Source organism: Saccopteryx leptura, chromosome 2 (genome assembly GCF_036850995.1).
Source record: "Saccopteryx leptura isolate mSacLep1 chromosome 2, mSacLep1_pri_phased_curated, whole genome shotgun sequence".
NCBI lineage: Eukaryota > Metazoa > Chordata > Mammalia > Chiroptera > Emballonuridae > Saccopteryx > Saccopteryx leptura.
In genome coordinates, this window is record NC_089504.1 from 179,912,439 (window position 1) to 179,932,262 (window position 19,824).

At 43.5% G+C, this 19,824-nt stretch overlaps 1 protein-coding gene across 1 annotated transcript in view; it reads right to left on the reverse strand.

Annotated features, from left to right (window-relative positions):
• The window catches only part of ADIPOR2 (adiponectin receptor 2), an 88,868-nt gene that overhangs the window by 50,693 nt on the left and 18,351 nt on the right, over window positions 1-19,824 (reverse strand). Inside the window, 1 exon segment of the mRNA XM_066369481.1 lies at window positions 12,250-12,503. Coding sequence (XP_066225578.1) covers window positions 12,250-12,417 — 168 coding nt within the window. The 5' untranslated portion in view covers window positions 12,418-12,503.

A 19,824-nucleotide genomic window follows, 5' to 3' on the forward strand; every position in this document is an offset into this window, starting at 1 on the left:
ATAAACTAAAAAACTGCCATTCTCTGGAGCATTTTCTCAATTCAATGAGTTTTGTTTCCCAGCAATCATCGTCAGTTTGTCTCAAACTCATAAAAACTCTCAATAATATTGGGTTGGGGAGTAAGTTCGTAGCGTTTTTACCGAAGACTTTTATTTAAACAAAAAACAATAATTATATCAATAAGTTAATCAACTATATATTCATCGTTGCTGTTTACAACCTCTTCCCACCTCTAGACCAATTTGTTGATACCGTTCCGCCAAAAATCGCCTGGTCTGGTGTCAAAGAAGTTGTTGAGCCAGTTTTTAAGGACCTCTTTGTTATCGAAGGTAACGCCCTTCATATGGTTTGACAGGGAGCGGAAAAGATGGTAATCGGTCAGTGCAAGGTCCGGAGAATACAGCGGATGCTGAAGGACCTCCCATTCGAGCTCTTGGAGTGCAGCTTTGACGACTTGTGCAACATGGGGCCTGGCGTTGTCGTGAAGGAGTATGGTTTGACCATGTCGATCAGGTCTTTTCAGTCGAATAGCCTCATTCACGCGGTGTAGCTGGGCAATGTAGAGCTCCTTGTTGACCGTGGCATTCTTTTCAAACATTTCCCAGTTCTTCATCGAATTCAGAAGGCCTTCCGCTGCAGCACGTGTCATCGACGTCAAAGTCACCATTTTTGAACTTTGCAAACCATTTCCGTGCTGTAGACTCACCTATGACACCTTCTCCATACACGTCGCAAATGTCCCGGGCTGCTTCGGCAGCTTTTTGACCTCGATGAAAAGCAAAGAAGAGCAGGTGTCGAAAATGTTGATTTTTGCCTCCTGGGTATTCCATTTCTAAGCCTCAAAACTAATAAAAAATTAAATAACTCAAAAATACAATTAACATAGTTTTGTAGAGCAGAAAGAGTTTTATCGAATGAATACTTACCCTTTGCCAAACAGCAAACAAATCATTGTAAAATAAAAGAAAATATAAAAACGCTACGAACTTATTCCCCAACCCAATATGTTATTATAACAATGTGCTACTGAAGTAATTAGAGTATTCAGGTTTTTTCATCATTGGCATTACTGACATATTCATATTCAGGTATATATATAACCCTTTATTGTGGGGACTGTGTATTGGAGGATGTTCAGCAACATCCCTGGCCTCTACCCATCAGATTCTTGCAGCACAGCTACTGCGGATCTAACAACCAAAAATGTCTCCAGACATTACAGTCTCCAGTCTCCGTATTTCCTGGGCGGGGGTGGGGGGGTAGGGGGGGTGTCACTGCCCCAAATTTTAAACAACTGGACTATGTCAAAAAACAATAAAACAGGCCCTGGCTGGTTGGCTCAGTGGTAGAGCGTCGGCCTGGCGTGCGGAAGTCCCGGGTTCGATTCCCGGCCACGGCACACAGGAGAAGCGCCCATCTGCTTCTCCACCCCTCTCCCTCTCCTTCCTCTCTGTCTCTCTCTTCCCCTACCACAGCCAAGGCTCCATTGGAGCAAAGATGGCCCAGGAGCTGGGGATGGCTCCATGGCCTCTGCCTCAGGCACTAGACTGACTCTGGTCGCAACAGAACGACGCCCCGGATGGGCAGAGCATCGCCCCCTGGTGGGCGTGCCAGGTGGATCCCGGTCGGGCGCATGTGGGAGTCTGTCTGACTGCCTCCCCATTTCCAGCTTCAGAAAAATAAAAATTAAAAAAACAAAAAACAAAAAAAAACAATAAAACAAAATTATATTCTTTTTATTTATTTATTTATTTTAGATTGGAGGGAGAGGAGGGAGAAGTGGGAAGCATCAACTCATAGTGGTTGCTTTCTGTATGTGCCTTGACCTGGTTTCGAACCAGCAACCTCAGCATTTCAGGCTGACCCTTTATCCACTGAGCCACCACAGGTCAGGCACTATATAGTCTTAAGTCTTGAATCTCAGTTACTTCACTTACTAGTAGGCTCGAGGTCACTTAGGCTTTCTCTCAGTTTTCTCACTGATAACACATAGCCTGGCTGGTGGTGACGCAGTAGATAAAGCACTGACCCAGGATGCTGAGGGCCCCAGCTACAAGTGCAGGCTCATCAGTTTGAATGCAGACTCACCAGCTTGAGTGCAGGGTCACCGGCCTGAGCAAGGGATCATTGACATAGTCCCAAGGTTGCTAGCTTGAGTCCAAAGGTCACTGGCTTGAGCAAGGGGTCACTGGCTAGGCTTGAGTTCCTCAGTTCAAGGCACATGAGAAAATCAATAAACAATTAAAGTGATGCAACTACAAGTTGATGCTTCTCATTTCTCTCCTCCTCTCTCTTAAAAAAAAATAGAACAGCCCTGGCCAGTTGGCTCAGTGGTAGAGCGTCGGCCTAGCATGCGGAGGACCCCGGTTCGATTCCCGGCCAGGGCACACAGGAGAAGCGCCCATTTGCTTCTCCACCCCTCCGCCGCGCTTTTCTCTCTGTCTCTCTCTTCCCCTCCCGCAGCCAAGGCTCCATTGGAGCAAAGATGGCCCGGGCGCTGGGGATGGCTCTGTGGCCTCTGCCTCAGGCGCTAGAGTGGCTCTGGTCGCAACATGGCGACGCCCAGGATGGGCAGAGCATCGCCCCCTGGTGGGCAGAGCGTCACCCCTGGTGGGCGTGCCGGGTGGATCCCGGTCGGGCGCATGCGGGAGTCTGTCTGACTGTCTCTCCCTGTTTCCAGCTTCAGAAAAATGGAAAAAAAAAAAAAAAAAAAAATAGAACACTCAGTTCAAATGTATATACTTATTCACAACATCTGAGGATAACTTTGTATATTTACACTGCTATGTTTGTTTTTTAACCCAATGCTCATTATTAGAATTGAAGGCAATGGATAGGAACAGAAAAGCAGACATGAAATCTATAAACTAAAAGAATTTTCACAGAAAATTCTCACATTACTCACAGTACACATATAGAAGATATAATACAGTGTGTCTGTCCGTAAAGTCATGGTGCACTTTTCACTGGTCACAGGAAAGCAACAGAAGACAACAGAAATGTGAAATCTGCACCAAATAAAAGGAAAACTCTACCAGTTTCATACCTATTCAGTGCAGTTCGATGTGGGCTCACGCACAGATTTTTTAGGGCTCCTTAGGTAGCTATCCCGTATAGCCTCTACAGACTCGTCCCTGACTGATGGCCTACCAGAAACGGGGTTTCTCCACCAAACTGCCGGTTTCCTTTAATGCTTATCCCACCAAGTAATGTTATTCCTATGTGGTGGCGCTTTGTTATAAATGCGCCGATATTCACGTTGCATTTTGGTCAAGGATTCGAATTTAGCGAGCCACAGAACACACTGAACTTTCCTCTGCACCGTCCACATCTCAACTGGCATGGCTGTGGGCTGCTCCGCTGTATACACAGTGTTACGTCATCATCTGTGCATGCATACATACTGTCACATCATCCTACAGAAACTGGGAGGGTTTTCCTTTTATTTGGTGCAGATTTCACATTTCTATCGTCTTTTGTTGCCCTGTGACCGGTCTAAAGTGCACCATGACTTTACGGACACACTGTATACACATCACTGTTACTCTTTTTCAGAGAAATTGATACATTGAAAAGTTTTGCAGCCTGACCTGTGGTGGCGCAGCAGATAAAGCATGGACCTGGAATGGTGAGGTTGCTGGTTTAAAAACCCTGGGCTTGCTGGGTCAAGGCACGTACAAGAAGCAACTACTGAGTTGATGCTTCCCGCCCACTCCCTTCTCTCTCTCTTCCCTCTAAAATCAGTAAATAAAATCTTAAAAAAATGAAAAAAAAGTTTCGCAAAGTCATAGGAGTTAGATAAATGAAATAACTTACCTTCCAACTGTCAATTTCATATTTAGTAGTACAAACAGAAAATTTTTCTCCAGCCTCAGACACAACTGAAAATTTATTACATTAAATACAATAACCTATGTAAACATCCTGGCATAAGGAATTTGTTTTGTTCCTTTAAAAATTCTGGCAGATTATATATTAAAGTTCTCAATTATTCACTCCTTACCCAAACAGCAATATAATTACTATCCCATTGTCTTTGTACCTGGCCACATGACTGCTTTGCCCAATGGAAGATAAGCAGATATAAGATATATCTGACCAAAAACTTTAAATGCAAATGTGTAATTTGGCTTCCTCTCTGGGACTTGCAAATTTCCATGATAACATGCCCCTGAAGCCTCCATCAGCCTGGGTCACAGAAGAAAACAAATGGAGCTGACCTATAATAGACTGGCAGCCTAGAAAAATCACACTTGACCTATGTGGAATGGGTGTATTTATTGTAAGTCACTGAGCTTTTGGAATATTTAATTCCTGCAGCAAAAGCTGACTAACACAGGAATATGGTTTTTCTGGTACATGACTAAATACTTACATAACTCAAAATATCAGTATATATGACTTAAGAAACAATATATAAAAATACCATTTAACTTCTGCTTTTTAAATTTAACATTATTTAATATACATTGTATGAACATTTTTAGAGACAAAAAATTACCAGAACATCTACACTAGAGATAGTTGTTGTTTCACAATTCTTAATTCACATTTTGATAGTTTCCATATTTCTGCATGTATAAGATACACCTTAATTTTAGGGCCCAAATTTGGAAAACAATGTATTACATAAAGTTATCGAACTCAAGTTTTATTCATCATAAATTCATATAACTCCTCATCACTGTCAAAACTCCCATCCATTAACTTGTCCTTATCTGTGTCTAATGACGAATCACTGTCTTCAACAATGAGCGCCAAAACAAGCATAAAAGTGGGAAACGCAAGTAAAAAAAAATCTACAACTACTGTATAAAACACACCCAGTTTTTAGACGCCATATTTTTTGGGAAAGGGTGAGTCTTATATATGGGGAAATATGATTTAAGTACCAGGAAAGTAAGCAAAACAAGGATTCCAAGCAGAAGGCCACAGAACCCAGGAGAGTATCCAGAAATTTAGAGGCTTAGAATACAGAAAGCCTCAATATACTATACTTTTTAAATTTTTTTTGTTTGGTTTGACAGAGTGTAAAGCCAGTAGCCAGAGCCACCATCACAGCCGCGTGGCCCATGCAGGTTCGCATTGGATTCGGACAGTTGGTAAAGAAACAATGGAGCCAAAAACTGATAGGCCATTTTCTTTAATTCTAGTTTGCACCCGGCGGGCAAGTAAAAATACACACTGGGTCCAGTTGGCTCAGCGGTAGAGCGTTGGCCTGGCATGCGGGGGACCCGGGTTTGATTCCCGGCCAGGGCACATAGGAGAAGCGCCCATTTGCTTCTCCACCCCCAACCCCTCCTTCTTCTCTGTCTCTCTCTTCCCCTCCCGCAGCCGAGGCTCCATTGGAGCAAAGATGGCCCGGGCGCTGGGGATGGCTCCTTGGCCTCTGCCCCAGGCGCTAGAGTGGCTCTGATCGTGGCAAAGCGACACCCCGGAGGGGCAGAGCATCGCCCCCTGGTGGGCAGAGCATCGCCCCTGGTGGGCGTGCCAGGTGGATCCCGGTCGGGCGCATGCGGGAGTCTGTCTGACTGTCTCTCCCCGTTTCCAGCTTCAGAAAAATACAAAAAAAAAATACACCCTGGGCTCCAAAACCCACTCACATTCAGTGCTCACAAAGCCACTGACTTATCTGAGTTTCCTAGAATTAAAGGTTTCTAGCTCACCAGCCTTATTCTCCTCAGTTCCCCATCTCCTTCCTTCTCTCTACACAAACTACACAAACTGGCATCTCACTCAGCACTCCGCCATCTTGGCTGCTTCTCCTGGCCACATGGCCTCTTTCCGCTGCTCTCTGCTCTGCTCCCTCTGCTCTCTCATGCTAATCATCCCAGGAACCAAGAGCAAGCTCCCATTCTGCCCTCATTTTATACTGTAGAAACCCAAACCTTTAATCTAAAATACAAAATAGGGAAGTCTCTAATACAAAGTCACTTCTCTGAGGCATGATTGGATTGTACCGCCCCACATCAAAAAGGGTGGGAAAGGCTTAATCCCAAAACCAAGCCCCAGGCTACAACGATCCTGCCTGCCCCCAACACACATTAATATCATCTGGGCAACAGCCTCCAGGCCTCCACGTGGGCAGCGTCATCTTTAACAAAGTGAGCATAATACATTTTATCTGCCCAACACAGAGACAGAGAGAGAGTCAGAGAGAGGAACAGAGACAGATAGGCAGGGAGAGAGATGAGAAGTATCAATCCTTTGTTGCAGCTCCTTAGTTGTTCACTGACTGCTTTCTCATATGTGCCTTAATGAGGGGGTGGCAGAGGGGGGACACAGCAGAGCAAGTAACCCCTTGCTCAAGCCAGGAACTTTGGGCTTCAAGCCTGTAAAGCCAGGAGCCACGGCCAGGGCCACCATCACAGCAGCCGCCTGGCCCATGCAGGTTCGCATTGGATTCGGACAGTCGGCAAAGAAACAACGGAGCCAAAAGCTGATGGGCCATAGTCTTTAATCCTAGCTTGCATTCGGTGGGCAAGTAAAAATACACACTGGGCTCCAAAACACATTCACATTCAGTGCTCACAAAGCTACTGACTTATCTGAGTTTCCTAGAATCAAAGGTTTCTAGCTCACCAGCCTTATTCTCCTCAGTTCCCCATCTCCTTCCTTATCCCAGATACAAACTGCACAAACTGGCATCTCACTCAGCACTCCGCCATCTTGGCTGCTTTTCCTGGCCTCCTCCACGTGGCCTCCTCCCGCTGCTGGCTCTACTCTCTCCTCTGCTGAAAATCTCAGGAACCAAGAGGGCAAGCTCTCGTTTTGCCCCCATTTTATAGTGTAGAAATCCAAACCCTTAATCCAATATACATAATAGGGAGGTCTCTAATACAAAGACACTTCTGAGGCATGATTGGATTGTACCGCCCCACATCAAAAAGGGTGGGAAAGGCTTAATCCCAAAACCAAACCCCAGGCTCCAACAATCCTGCCTGCCCCCAACACACATTAATATTACCTGGGCGACGGCCTCCTTGTGTCATCTTTAACAAAGTGAGCATAATACATTTTATCTGCCCAACAAAGCCAGTGACCTTTGAGCTCAAGCCAGTGACCATGAGGTCATGCCTATGACCCCATGCTCAAGCCAGCGACCCTGTGCTCAAGCCGGCGACCTTGGGGTTTTGAACCTGGGTCCTCCTCATCCCAGTCCGACACTCTAACCACTGCGCAACCACCTGATCAGGCTACAATTTTTCATCTTAACAAGTATTCCTTTTGCAGCCTAAAATTATCCCCCAAAATAAATATTTACATCTACACATTTACTATCAGTAGACTGTAAATGTACTCATTTAAGAAGCAATAAGCCAAAAAATTAAAGGTTTTATGTAATTCTAGTTGTTATTATTCTGAATGGAAAACTAGAAAATTTTAAAATAATTTCAGCACACAGGAAACACACTTGGAAAAAAGTTCACTTGTTTGAAACATCTTTTTCCATGACAGAGAAATAACTGCTCACTACATGTGCCATGAATATTTATCACCGGCTACGCACAATCTTCAATCTTTGGCTTCTATTCCCACCTCACCAGCTCTTGTTATCAATAAACACCATGTTACCTGAAACTACAGCTCCCTCCCCTCCCTCCTTCTTGAAATACTTTCTTGCTTTTTGTGATATTACATTTTCCTGGGTTTTCCTCCTATCTCACAGGCTTCTCTTTCTTAGCTTCTCCAAATTGCTTTCTCTCCTTGAAATACCCTATAAACCTCCCAGAGGAGGTCCAAGATAATCCAGCCAGGTAGACTCTCATAGACACATCTGTCTCCTGGTACTTGTACTTATGCCCTCAGGTTGTGAGCATACTACAGGCATCAGCCCTTGGTGCACATTTTCCACAGGCCATCATTAACTCATTAAATTTGTGAAATACTTTTTGCCATACATAAAAAAAAGAAAGAAAAGAAATACCCTGCCTGACCAGATGGTGGCGCAGTGGATAGAGTCGGACTAGGTGCATCTTATACAGTGGTTGTAGATTTTTTACTTGCATTGTCCGCTTTTTCGTGCTTGTTTTCACACTCATTGTTGAAGACAGTGATTCATCATCAGACACAGATAAGGACAAGCTAATGGATGGGAGTTTTGACAGTGATGAGGAGTTGTATGAATTTATGATGAATAAAACTTGAGTTCAATAACTTTATGTAATACTTTTTTTTTCAAATTTCAGGCCCCAAAATTAAGGTGCATCTTATACATGGGGAAATCTGGTAAGCCAGTCACAGAAGGACAAATACTGCATGTGATTACTCTAGATAAGGTATCTCAAGTAGTCAAACTGATATAAGCAGCAAGTAGAATGGTGGTTGCCAGGGGTTAAAGGGTGGGGAAAATGAGGAGTTGCTATTCAATTGGTATAGTTTCAGTTATGCAAGATGAATATATATGTACAGAGACCTGCTGTACAACAATGTGCACATACAGCAAGTCTCATTTGACATCAAATGGTTCTCAGAAATTCCAACTTTAAGTGAAATGACATCTAACGAAACCAATTTTACCATCAGCTAATTGATATAAATAAGAATTAAGTTCCTACAGCATAAACATTATCACTGGTCACAAAAAACAATGACAAAAGTTCTAAATAAAGACCCCAAACACTTCTAATATTTAATGAAATAAATGTGAGCTATACTTATACCTGAGGATGATTAATAAAAACAAGTAATAGAATGATTTTCCAACCTACTTATTCCAGTTCAGGGCCACAGGTAGCCAGAGCTTCACCCAGCAGCTCAGGGCACAGAGCAGGAATCTACCCTGGAGAATACACCCTTCCATCACAGAATGCACTCTCACATACACACTCACTCAGACTGAGACAATGTACACTCCCAATTAACCTAACATGCACATCTTTGGAATGTGGGAGGAGACCCACAAAGACACAAAAACCAGGCAAACTCAACATAGGCAGTAACCCCATCTGTGAATTAATTCTTTTTAAATCAACGTTATAATGAAACCATGTTAAACAAAATAACATTTGAGGACCTGCTATAGTTAGAAATAATGTATTAAAAATCTGTTAAGCGGGTAGATTTCACATGTTTACCACCAAAAAAAAAGTAAATAAATAAGAATATAAAAAGTCACTCACCCAAAACTAGTGATGACTCTCATTAGCTGAATTCAACGATTTAGGTTTTAGTAGTAACTAAGGGAAACACAGCTAACTCAGCTTGCATAGAGGGATCTTAGCTGCTAGTAGGTATTACTGTAACATGGCAACAAAAAAAGCAGCTTACATGTGAAAGGAAGTCTTGCCCAAGATATCTGTCAAACTTCTTTTTAGCCCTGGCCGGTTGGCTCAGCGGTAGAGCGTCGGCCTAGCGTGCGGAGGACCTGGGTTCGATTCCCGGCCAGGGCACACAGGAGAAGCGCGCATTTGCTTCTCCACACCTCCGCCGCACTTTCCTCTCTGTCTCTCTCTTCCCCTCCCGCAGCCAAGGCTCCATTGGAGCAAAAATGGCCCGGGCGCTGGGGATGGCTCTGTGGCCTCTGCCCCAGGCGCTAGAGTGGCTCTGGTCGCAATATGGCGACGCCCAGGATGGGCAGAGCATCGCCCCCTGGTGGGCAGAGCGACCCCCCATGGTGGGCGTGCCGGGTGGATCCCGGTCGGGCGCATGCGGGAGCCTGTCTGACTGTCTCTCCCCGTTTCCAGCTTCAGAAAAAAAAAAAAAATGAAAAAAAACTTCTTTTTAAACAGTAATGCCAGGCCCTGGCCAGTTGGCACAGTGGATAGAGCAGTGGCGTGGTATATTCAATTCCAGGGTTCAATTCCCAGTCAGGGCAAACAAAAGAAGCGACCATCTGCTTCTCTCCCCCTCCTGCCGCCCCGGGCACTGAGGACAGCTCGGTTGATTTGAGCATCATCCTCAGACGGGGGTTGCCCGGTGGACAAAGTTGCCCTATGAATCCCGATCATGGCACATGCAGCAGTCTATCTACCCTAACTTCACTTAAAATACAAACAAAAAAACAGTAATGCGGGCCCTGGCCGGTTGGCTCAGTGGTAGAGCATCGGCCTGGCGTGCAGGAGTCCCGGGTTCGATTCCCTGCCAGGGCACACAGGAGAAGCGCTCATCTGCTTCTCCACCCCTCCCCCTCTCCTTCCTCTCTGTCTCTCTCTTCCCCTCCCGCAGCCAGGGCTCCACTGGAGCAAAGTTGGCCCAGGCACTGAGGATGGCTCTGTGGCCTCTGCCTCAGGCGCTAGAATGGCTCTGGTTGCAACAGAGCAACGCCCCAGATGAGCATAGCATCGCCCCCTGGTGGGCATGCTGGGTGGATCCCGGTCAGGTGCATGTGGGAGACTGTCTGACTGCCTCCCCGTTTCCAACTTCAGAAAAATACAAAAAACAAAACAAAACAAAAAACCAGTAATGCTATTTTAAAGCCCAAATTACACTTAATAATTATTGTAGGCAAAGATTTTTTTAAACAAGATAAACTACTGATCTGCCTGTGTGTGCACAGCACATGCACATACATGCTGCAAATAACTGGTCACTGTAGCACTATCTAGCATAAAGTTAGCTTATAAAGTGTTACCAAAAATTAAAGAAGAAATGACCTTAAATTTCTTGCCACAATAGCCTATATTACTACAAAGCCCTGGTAAAATTCTTGTAAAACAACTTAAGGGAAAAGACAACCCTCTGGAGTTCAAAGCAGCATCACTATTAACCACATAATAAGCATATCTCTTAGAATGATAAAGATGCAATTTCTAACAGCCTTTCAAAATGGTTTGGGTTTTTTTTGTATTTTTCCGAAGCCAGTAATGGGGAGGCAGTCAGACAGACTCCCGCATGCGCCCCACCGGGATCCACCTGGCACGCCCACCAGGGGGCGATGCTCTGCCCATCCAGGGCATTGCTCTGCTGCGACCAGAGCCACTCTAGCGCCTGAGGCAGAGGCCACATAGCCATCCTCAGCGCCCGAACCAACTTTGCTCCAATGGAGCCTCGGCTGAAGGAGGGGAAGAGAGAGACAGAGAGGAAGGAGAAGGGGAGGGGTGGAGAAGCAGATGGGCGCTTCTCCTGTGTGCCCTGGCCAGGAATCAAACCCGGGACTCCTGCATGCCAGGCCGACGGTCTACCACTGAACCAACCGGCCAGGGCTCAAAATGTTTTTAAGTACAACCCACAGTAAGAAATGCATAGCCTGACCAGGCGGTGGTGCAGTGGATAGAGCGTTGGACTGGGATGCTAAGGACCCAGGTTCAAGACCCGAGGTCACCTGCTTGAGCGCGGGCTCATCTGGTTTGAGCAACCAGCTTGGACTCAAGGTCGCTGGCTCGAGCAAGGGGTTACTTGGTCTGCTGAAGGCCTGTGGTCAAGGCACATATGAGAAAGCAACCAATGAACAACTAAGGTGTAGCAATGTGCAACAAAAAACTAATGATTGATGCTTCTTATCTCTCCATTCTTGTCTGTCTGTCCCTATCTATGCCTCTCTCTGACTCTGTCACTGAAAAAAAAAAAGAAATGCATATATTCATTCATAGCTATATACATATATGTCTATCTAACTAAACAATATCATCAAATAAGTTTGCTTAAATACACATGCAGCTCAATAATGTTTATTTTATTTTGCTGTTTAATTTTTTAAACACTGCTTGTAGTGCCAAAATTTCACAACCACTAATGAGAACAACCTACAATCTGAGGAACACTGCACTACAGCCACACACTGAATGCATGCCACATAATTCCAAGGCTCCAAAGCAGGTAGCAAAATGCCTATAGCAATGACCTTCTGATGCTATTTACAGATATTTATACCTTTGTTCTCTCTAGGTATAATTGCTTGAATAATTTAAAAGCTGCTCTTTTCTCTAGGAAGTGAAAAATTAAAATCTGCCTTCTCTTCCCAGAACTGACTTCCAAGGTATGCACTAGAGATAAACCACATCTGCATAAGTATTTCCAGCACACAATTAGAATTTCTCCAAAAATATAAATGATGATGATCACTAAAGCACTACACAACCCATCCTTTCTCAAACAAGATAAAACAGATAAAGTATAATTTTAAGTGTCAACAGAAAGGAATATTATGATATCAAGTAATACTCAGCTGATTTAAAAATAAATGACTTCAAATTATCCTGAACAAAACTTAAAAATGTGCTCAAGGTTCTTTTTCAAAACACCATCCTCTCTTCAGCCACACTCCCATAAATTTTTGTTTTACTTACCATCCTGACACTTCAACTTACTTTTTTATGAGCAGAAAGAACAGATGCTTCTAAAACAGGCTCCAAATCTCCTTGGCAGCTGTCATTATCACCTCTCCTTGTACCATCAAGTTGGTGCCCTTTTCTGAGCCTTATTTCTGGCTCTGGAGTCCTGCTACACTCCAACCGGCTTTTCGCTGTCTCGTTCATGGGATACACAAGCCTTTCTTACAAAGAGGTCTTTCTTTCTCTCCTTTCTTCTTAGAAGAATGGACTTTCAGAATAGCGTGTTGACCCTAAGGAGAAAAAGGTTTTAAATTAACATATTTTAAACATAGTAAACAAGTGTTGGGGGAAGAGATAAGTTATATTACTATACACTCAAACAATAAAATACTCAGCATTTACAATAATAAAACTGGCCCCAGCCAGTGGCTCAGTGGATAGAGCATCAGCCCAGTATATGGATGTCCCAGGTTCCATTCCTGACAGGGCACATAGGAGAAGCGGCCATCTGCTTCACCCTCCTCCCTATCTCTTCCTCTTTCCCTGATGTTTGAGCCCTGGGCGCTGAGGCACATTAGCCTCAGGCTCTATAATCAGCTCACTATTCCAGCATGGGGCCCCAGATATGGTTGCCAGGTGGATGTGGGCTGGGTACCTGTGGGAGTTTATCTCACTATCTTGGCTCCTCTCACTTAAAAAATAATAATAATAATGTACAAAACCTGTATTTGCTAATAAAAAAGTAATATACAAAACCTGTATTTGCTAATAAAAAAGATTTCCCAAATCGATTTTTAAATTAAAAAAATAATAAAAAGCAAAGGCCCTGGCCAGGTGGCTCAGTGTCAGTGGATCAAGCATCGACCCAGAGTGCCAGAGGTTGCTGGATCAACACCCCTGCCCCTTGTCAGGGCACATACAAGAAGCTAACAGTGAATGCACAACTAAATGGAACTAAATAAAACGAGTTGATTTTTCTCTCTCTTTCTCTCTCTCACTCAAAATTAATAAAAAACTTAAAAAACAGCAAGATCAGAAAACACGTTCCCATTTATGTACTGTAAAAATATATAATTATTCACGTACATACAATAATTATTGGAAACTATTCAAAATTGTGCATAAGAACTTAGAATTTGGAGTGAGGAAATTCCTCTTTTGTTCTACCTGCGCATTTTTGCCACATACCATACATTACATTTTCAATTAAAACCGTACCTAAATGCAAAAAGAATATATGTGGATGTAAAGCCAGAAGCCACGGCCAGGGCCACCATCACAGCAGCCTGGCCCATGCAGGTTCGCATTGGATTCGGACAGTCGGTAAAGAAACAACGGAGCCACAAACTGGTGGGCCATAGTCTTTAATTCTAGCTTGCACCCGGCGGGCAAGTAAAAACACACACTGGGCTCCAAAACCCACTCACATTCAGTGCTCATAAAGCCACTGACTTATCCGAGTTTCCTAGAATCAAAGGTTTCTAGCTCACCAGCCTTATTCTCCTCAGTTCCCCATCTCCTTCCTTCTCCAGCGTCAAACTGCACAAAACTGGTCTCTCACTCAACATTCCGCCATCTTGGCTGCTTCTCCTGGCCTCCTCCACGTGGTCTCCTTCTGCTCTCTGCTCTGCTCTCTCCTCTAATGATAATCTCAGGAACCAAGAGCGCAAGCTCCCGCTCCATCCCGATTTTATAGTGTAAAAATCCAAACCCTTAATCCAATATACAAAATAGGGAAGTCTCTAATACAAAGTCACTTCTCTGAGGCATGATTGGATTGTACCACCCCACATCAAAAAAGGGCGGGAAAGGCTTAATCCCAAAACCAAGCCCCAGGCTACAACGATCCTGCCTGCCCCCCAACACACATTAATATCACCTGGGCAACTCCCCATGGGCAGCGTTACAAAGTGAGCATAATACATTTTATCTGCCCAACAGTGGATTTTATGCATGATTAGCTGGGTTTTACATACTCAATCTTATTTAGACATCATAATGACCTCTCTCTAGGGTACTCATTACTATTTCACAGGTGAGGAAACCAAAATTCACCATACTTTGTATGGAATAGAACAAAATCTCTGACTTATATAGCACATATTATTGGTAATGTTTTGCATTTAAATTGCTTAATATCTGACAATTCAGTATTTTTGAGTTGTTCTGAACTCTAGACTAGACTACACTAGAAGAAACTGCGCCAGAGCATACTTTATATCCCTGTGAGTTCCTAGAGAACGCTACATGCATAAATGTTCAATAAATATTTGATAGATATTTAAATGTTCTTAAATGTTTTGTAAAAACACTTTCAGAAATCATCAATATCTCTCTAGATTGCAGTAAGTTTCCTAGAGTTCAATATTTCAAGTCCTTGACACCCTACCTCTTAATTCAAGTACAAAAGCTTATTTTAGATATTTAGTTATGTATCCAAATAAGGCAGTTATCACAGGCAATCCAACTAGAAATACTAAAATAGGAAAGAGCCAGGGTACAAGTTATGCTCATAAACCCCGTGAGAGTCAAGATTCTTACTAGGGGGAAGAAGTAGGGCAAAGTAGGAGGGTTTCGATTCTATAAAAGGTAAAAGGTGTTCTTTAGTATTCATATATGGGGGTACACAAGACTTAGTTTAAGAATTCTAATTAAACTAAAAGTTTCTTAGTTCCATAAATCATGTGACTTTGCTGCAGGATTCCTCTAAGGGTTTTCAAAGTTTGGGGAGCAATAACAAACACAAAACTTCAAGAATCACCAAACTTTGGCATGTGCCTATCACATAAGAGCCTGAGCAAGCCTATTTATATATAATACTGAGATTATCAACTATGCTATCAATGTCCAATTCTGAAAGAGGAAACAATGCTAATGATTTACATTCATTTTATAGATGTAGAAAGTAGGCTCAGAGATTAGGTAATTTATTCAAGGCCATTAGTCTATAAACACAAAGCCTCTGGGATTTACACCTAGGTCATTCTGACCCTAATGACGAAATTCATGTGCTTTCTACTACCTAAAAAATTAACGGGGGGAGGGGGGGGACTGAACCTGTGGACAAAAAAAGAGGTTCTGTAAATAAAACAAGTCCAGAGATAGAAAGTAACCTCATAGGGTGATCTGATCATAAGTTCCTAACTGGACAGGACATGGTAGGTAGTCATGCTCCAGGGCTATAACTTCTTCAGTGAAAGGTTTAAGCAGGTCCTGTCCATTGTTTTTATGCATCTCGGTTAACACACCTTTGAGATGCCAGAAGTAATCTTCTTTTCTTGACCTCTCAAGAAGCAAATAATCTTGTTAACTATTCTATAGCTTGCTTTCTCCCACCTTCAGGTAACCTTTTTTGTTCCCTCCTTAATTCCAAAAGCATAAAAGAAACTGCTGAAATGACATTTAGAATAAATCACATATTACAAAAGACTATTATCTAAATTATATAAAGGACTCAACGTTTAATAGTAAGAAAACTAATGTAGCCTGACCTGTGGTGGCGCAGTGGATAAAGCGTCAACCTGGAAATGCTGAGGTCGCCGGTTCGAAACCCTGGGCTTGCCTGGTCAAGGCACATATGGGAGTTGATGCTTCCAGCTCCTCCCCCCCTTCTCTCTCTCTGTCTCTCCTCTCTCTCTCTCCTTCTCTCTAAAACGAATAAATAAAAATAAATAAAACTAGAGATCAACACTAAAGAGAGTAATAAAACTTAAAAAAAAAGAAAGAAAACTAATGTAATAGGGAATATGCTACACTACTTTTTTTTTTTTAATTCAGTGAGAGAAGGGAAGGCAGAGATAGACTCCCACATGCGTCCCAACTGGGGTCTGCCTGGCAAGCCCACTACTAGGGGACGATGCTCTGCCCATCTGGGGCATTGTTCCATTGCTCAGCAACTAAGCTCTTCTTAGGGCCTGAAGCGGAGGCCATGGAGCCATCCTCAGCACCGGGGACCAACTTGCTCCAATGGAGCCTTGGCTGCGTGAGGGGAAGAGAGAGACAGAGAGAAAGGAGATGGGAGGGGTGGAGAAGCAGATGGGTGTTTCCCCTCTATGCCCTGACGAGGAATCGAACCCTAGACATCCACAGGCCAGCCTGACACTCTACCACTGAGCCAACCAGCTAGAGCCTAGGGCTACACTTCTTTTATTAGTCTGACTAACTACAGAATAGAATTAAAATAAGAATATACAAATAAAAGAATTTCTGTAAAACTACTCATGTTAACCTTAGTAAATATTAAACCCAGCTTGGTAACCTAACTGTAACTATGATTTAATATTACTAAAAGTAAACAACCCTATTTACTTTTACCTCTGGCCAAGTTCTTAAGAGTTGAACAGCCTGTTTCCTTCCAGCTGAAGCACATGGAGAGATGACATCAGAATAAGAAAAATGGACAGAAGTGGAAACTACTAACTCAGCCTCAGCCCTCTCCCCTCTTCTCCCACCACCCTGCAACTTAGTTTTTTTATTTTTTAATTATTTTTTATTTTTATTTTATATTTTATTGATTTTTAGAGAGAGAGGATAGATAGATAGATAGATAGATAGATAGATAGATAGATAGATAGATAGATAGATAGATAGATAGATAAGGGGGAGGAGCAGGAAGCATCAACTCCCATGTGCCTTGACCAGGCAAGCCCAAGGTTTCGAACCGGCAACCTCAGTGTTCCAGGTCGACGCTTTATCCCACTGCGCCACCACAGGTCAGGCCCCCTGCAACTTAGTTTTGATTGTCAGCCAAGGCCAAGAAGACAACCTACCTGCCCATAGAAATGTGTAGACATCAGTTTCAGAAAAATAACTCTAGATTAATGTTGGGCCGATAAAATATATTATGCTCACTTTGTTAAAGATGGCGCTGACCACGTGGAAGCCGACGCCCAGGTTATAATATTAGTTGCCCTTCTTGCTTGGGATAGACATGATTATGTTAATATGTGTTGGGGGAGGGCTTTCGTGCCAAAAAAGTTTGCTTTTGTTTTTTTTTTACAGGGACAGACAGAGTCAGAGAGGGATAGACAGGGACAGACAGACAGGAATGCAGAGAGATGAGAAGCATCAATCATCAGTTTTCATTGCGAGACCTTAGTTGTTCATTGATTGCTTTCTCAAATGTGCCTTGACCGTGAGCCTTCAGCAGGCGGAGTAACCCCTTGCTCGAGCCAGCGACCTTGGGTCCAAGTTGGTGAGCTTTTCCTCAAACCAGATGAGCCCGCACTCAAGCTGGCAACCTCAGGGTCTCGAACCTGGATCCTCTGCATCCCAGTCCAACGCTCTAATCACTGCACCACCGCCTGGTCAGGCATGCCAAAAAGGTTTTAAAGGGAAGAGTGATTACGTTCTAGGAGGAGCCCATGCTAGAGCAGGGCAGAGAAAGGCCACGTGGAGGAGAAGAGAAGCAGTCAAGATGGTGGAGTGCTGAAGGAGAAGCCAGTTTGTGCAGAGTTTGTGCAGAGAGAAGGAAATGGGGAGCAGAGGTGAATATGGCTGGTGAGCTAGAAACCTTTGATCCTAGGAAAACTCGGATAAGTCAGTGGCTTTGGGAGCCCTGAATGGAAAAGGAAGTGTTTCCCCTGACCAGGCGGTGGCGCAGTGGATAAAGCGTCGGACTGGGATGTGGAGGACCCAGGTTTGAGACCTCGAGGTCGCCAGCTTAAGCGCGGAGCTCATCTGGCTTGAGCAAAAAAAAAAAAAAAAAAAGCTCACCAGCTTGGACTCAAGGCCCACGGTCAAGGCACATATGAGAAAGCAATCAATGAACAACTAAGGTGTCGCAAGGAAAAACTGATGATTGATGCTTCTCATCTCTCTCTGTTCCTGTCTGTCCCTAGCAATCCCTTTCTCTGACTCTCTCTGTGTCTCAGTAAAAAAAAAAAAAAAAAAGAAAGAAAGAAAGGGAAGTGTTTTCCCACTATGTGTATTTCTTGCCCGCCCGGTGAGAATTAGGATTAAAAGGTAATGGCCCACTAGTTCTTGGCTCCGTTGTTTCATTACCATCTGTCCAAATCAAACCTGAACCTGCAAGGGCCAGGCGGCTGTGATGGTGGCTGTGGCTACTGGCTTTACAATTTACAACTAGCTTCAGTTCTAGTTACAAGGCCAAGAGGACCACAGAAGTCCAACCAGCCATGAAAATAAGAAAATCTTTTTCGAGAGAAATTCCACATCTCCTCCCACCCCCATTTTCTATATAATCTGGCCAAGGTGTCTGAACTGTTAAGATGGGCTTTTGAGGACAAGAGTCCCGTCATTTTCTCAGGCTGCCAGCTCTTGAGTAAACCTCTTTCCTTTTCACCAGCACTTGTCACACAAATACTGAATTATTGTTGCGGCAGAGCTGTTACGTTATTTAAAACAAAAAAAAACTAACTTGATACAGTTAATAAAAATTATTCAAACATTCAAAAATTTAAGAGAAACTTTATTGGAGATGCCTAAATAATAGTGTATTAGTCTTACATTTTAAATGTATACTTTGTGTCTCATATATCACAAGATAATAATTTGTGGACAAAAATAAAAAGGACAGAGCCACAGACTAAACTTGACAAGCACAGGTGAGCCCTACATGGTGGCCTTACAAACTCAGAACCCCAAATAACCACACAGGATGGTCTGAAATTAAAACTTTCTAACTAAAAGCAGTTCATGGTAGGTAGTCACTCCTAGTGTGGTATTTTTCTCTAAAGAAAGGTCAACGCTTACCTTAGAGGAGCCTGTTGTCTTTTGTACCTACAATTAATGTATCTGATAACATGCCCTTGAAATGTAAGGGGGTTGGTGGCGCAGTGGATCGAGTTGATGCAGAGGACTCAGATTCAAAACCCCAAAGTTGCTGGCTTGAGCACAGGCTCATCAACTAGAGCCGCAGGGTTGCTGGCTAGATTGTGGGATCATAGACATGACCCCATGGTCGTTGGCTTGAGCCCAAAGGTTGCTGACTTGAAGCCCAAGGTTGCTGGCTTCAGCAAGAGGTCACTGGCTCAGCTGGAGCCCCTCAGTCAGGGCACATATGAGAAAGCAATCAATGAACAAGTAAGGTGCTGCAACAAAGACTACTGCTTCTCATCTCTCTCCCTTTCTGTCTGTCCCTATCTGTTCCTCTGTCTCCTCTAGCTAAAAGAAGAAAAAAAAAGTAAGGGTAATCGTTTTCTGCCCTCCTCAGGACAGGCATCTCAATAGAGCAGGAACCGACAAACCCCCTCGTTGTTGTTATATTGTTAAGTGTTAACTATCTTATTCTTACCTCTGTAAAAGAAGTCTCAGTATATACATTTTAACTTTTTGTCCAAGCCCAGAGATTTCCCCCCCCCCTTTGCTTTCTCCCGCCCCTAATCTATCACCAACCAATTTCATGTGACAACCCCCTTATGTCTTCCCCTTTGATTCCAATGTATAAAATAAATGCTAAAACCGTCATTTTTACGGTTTCTCAGTCCTTTGAGACTTTGTTTCCCAGCAATTGTTGACAGTTTGGCTCAAATAAACTGGTGAAAAATCCTTACATGTTTGGAAGTTTCTTACGCTGACAAATTCTAAAGAATAATACTTTAGCCTGACCAGGCGGTGGTGCAGTGGATGGAGCATCGGACTGGGATGCAC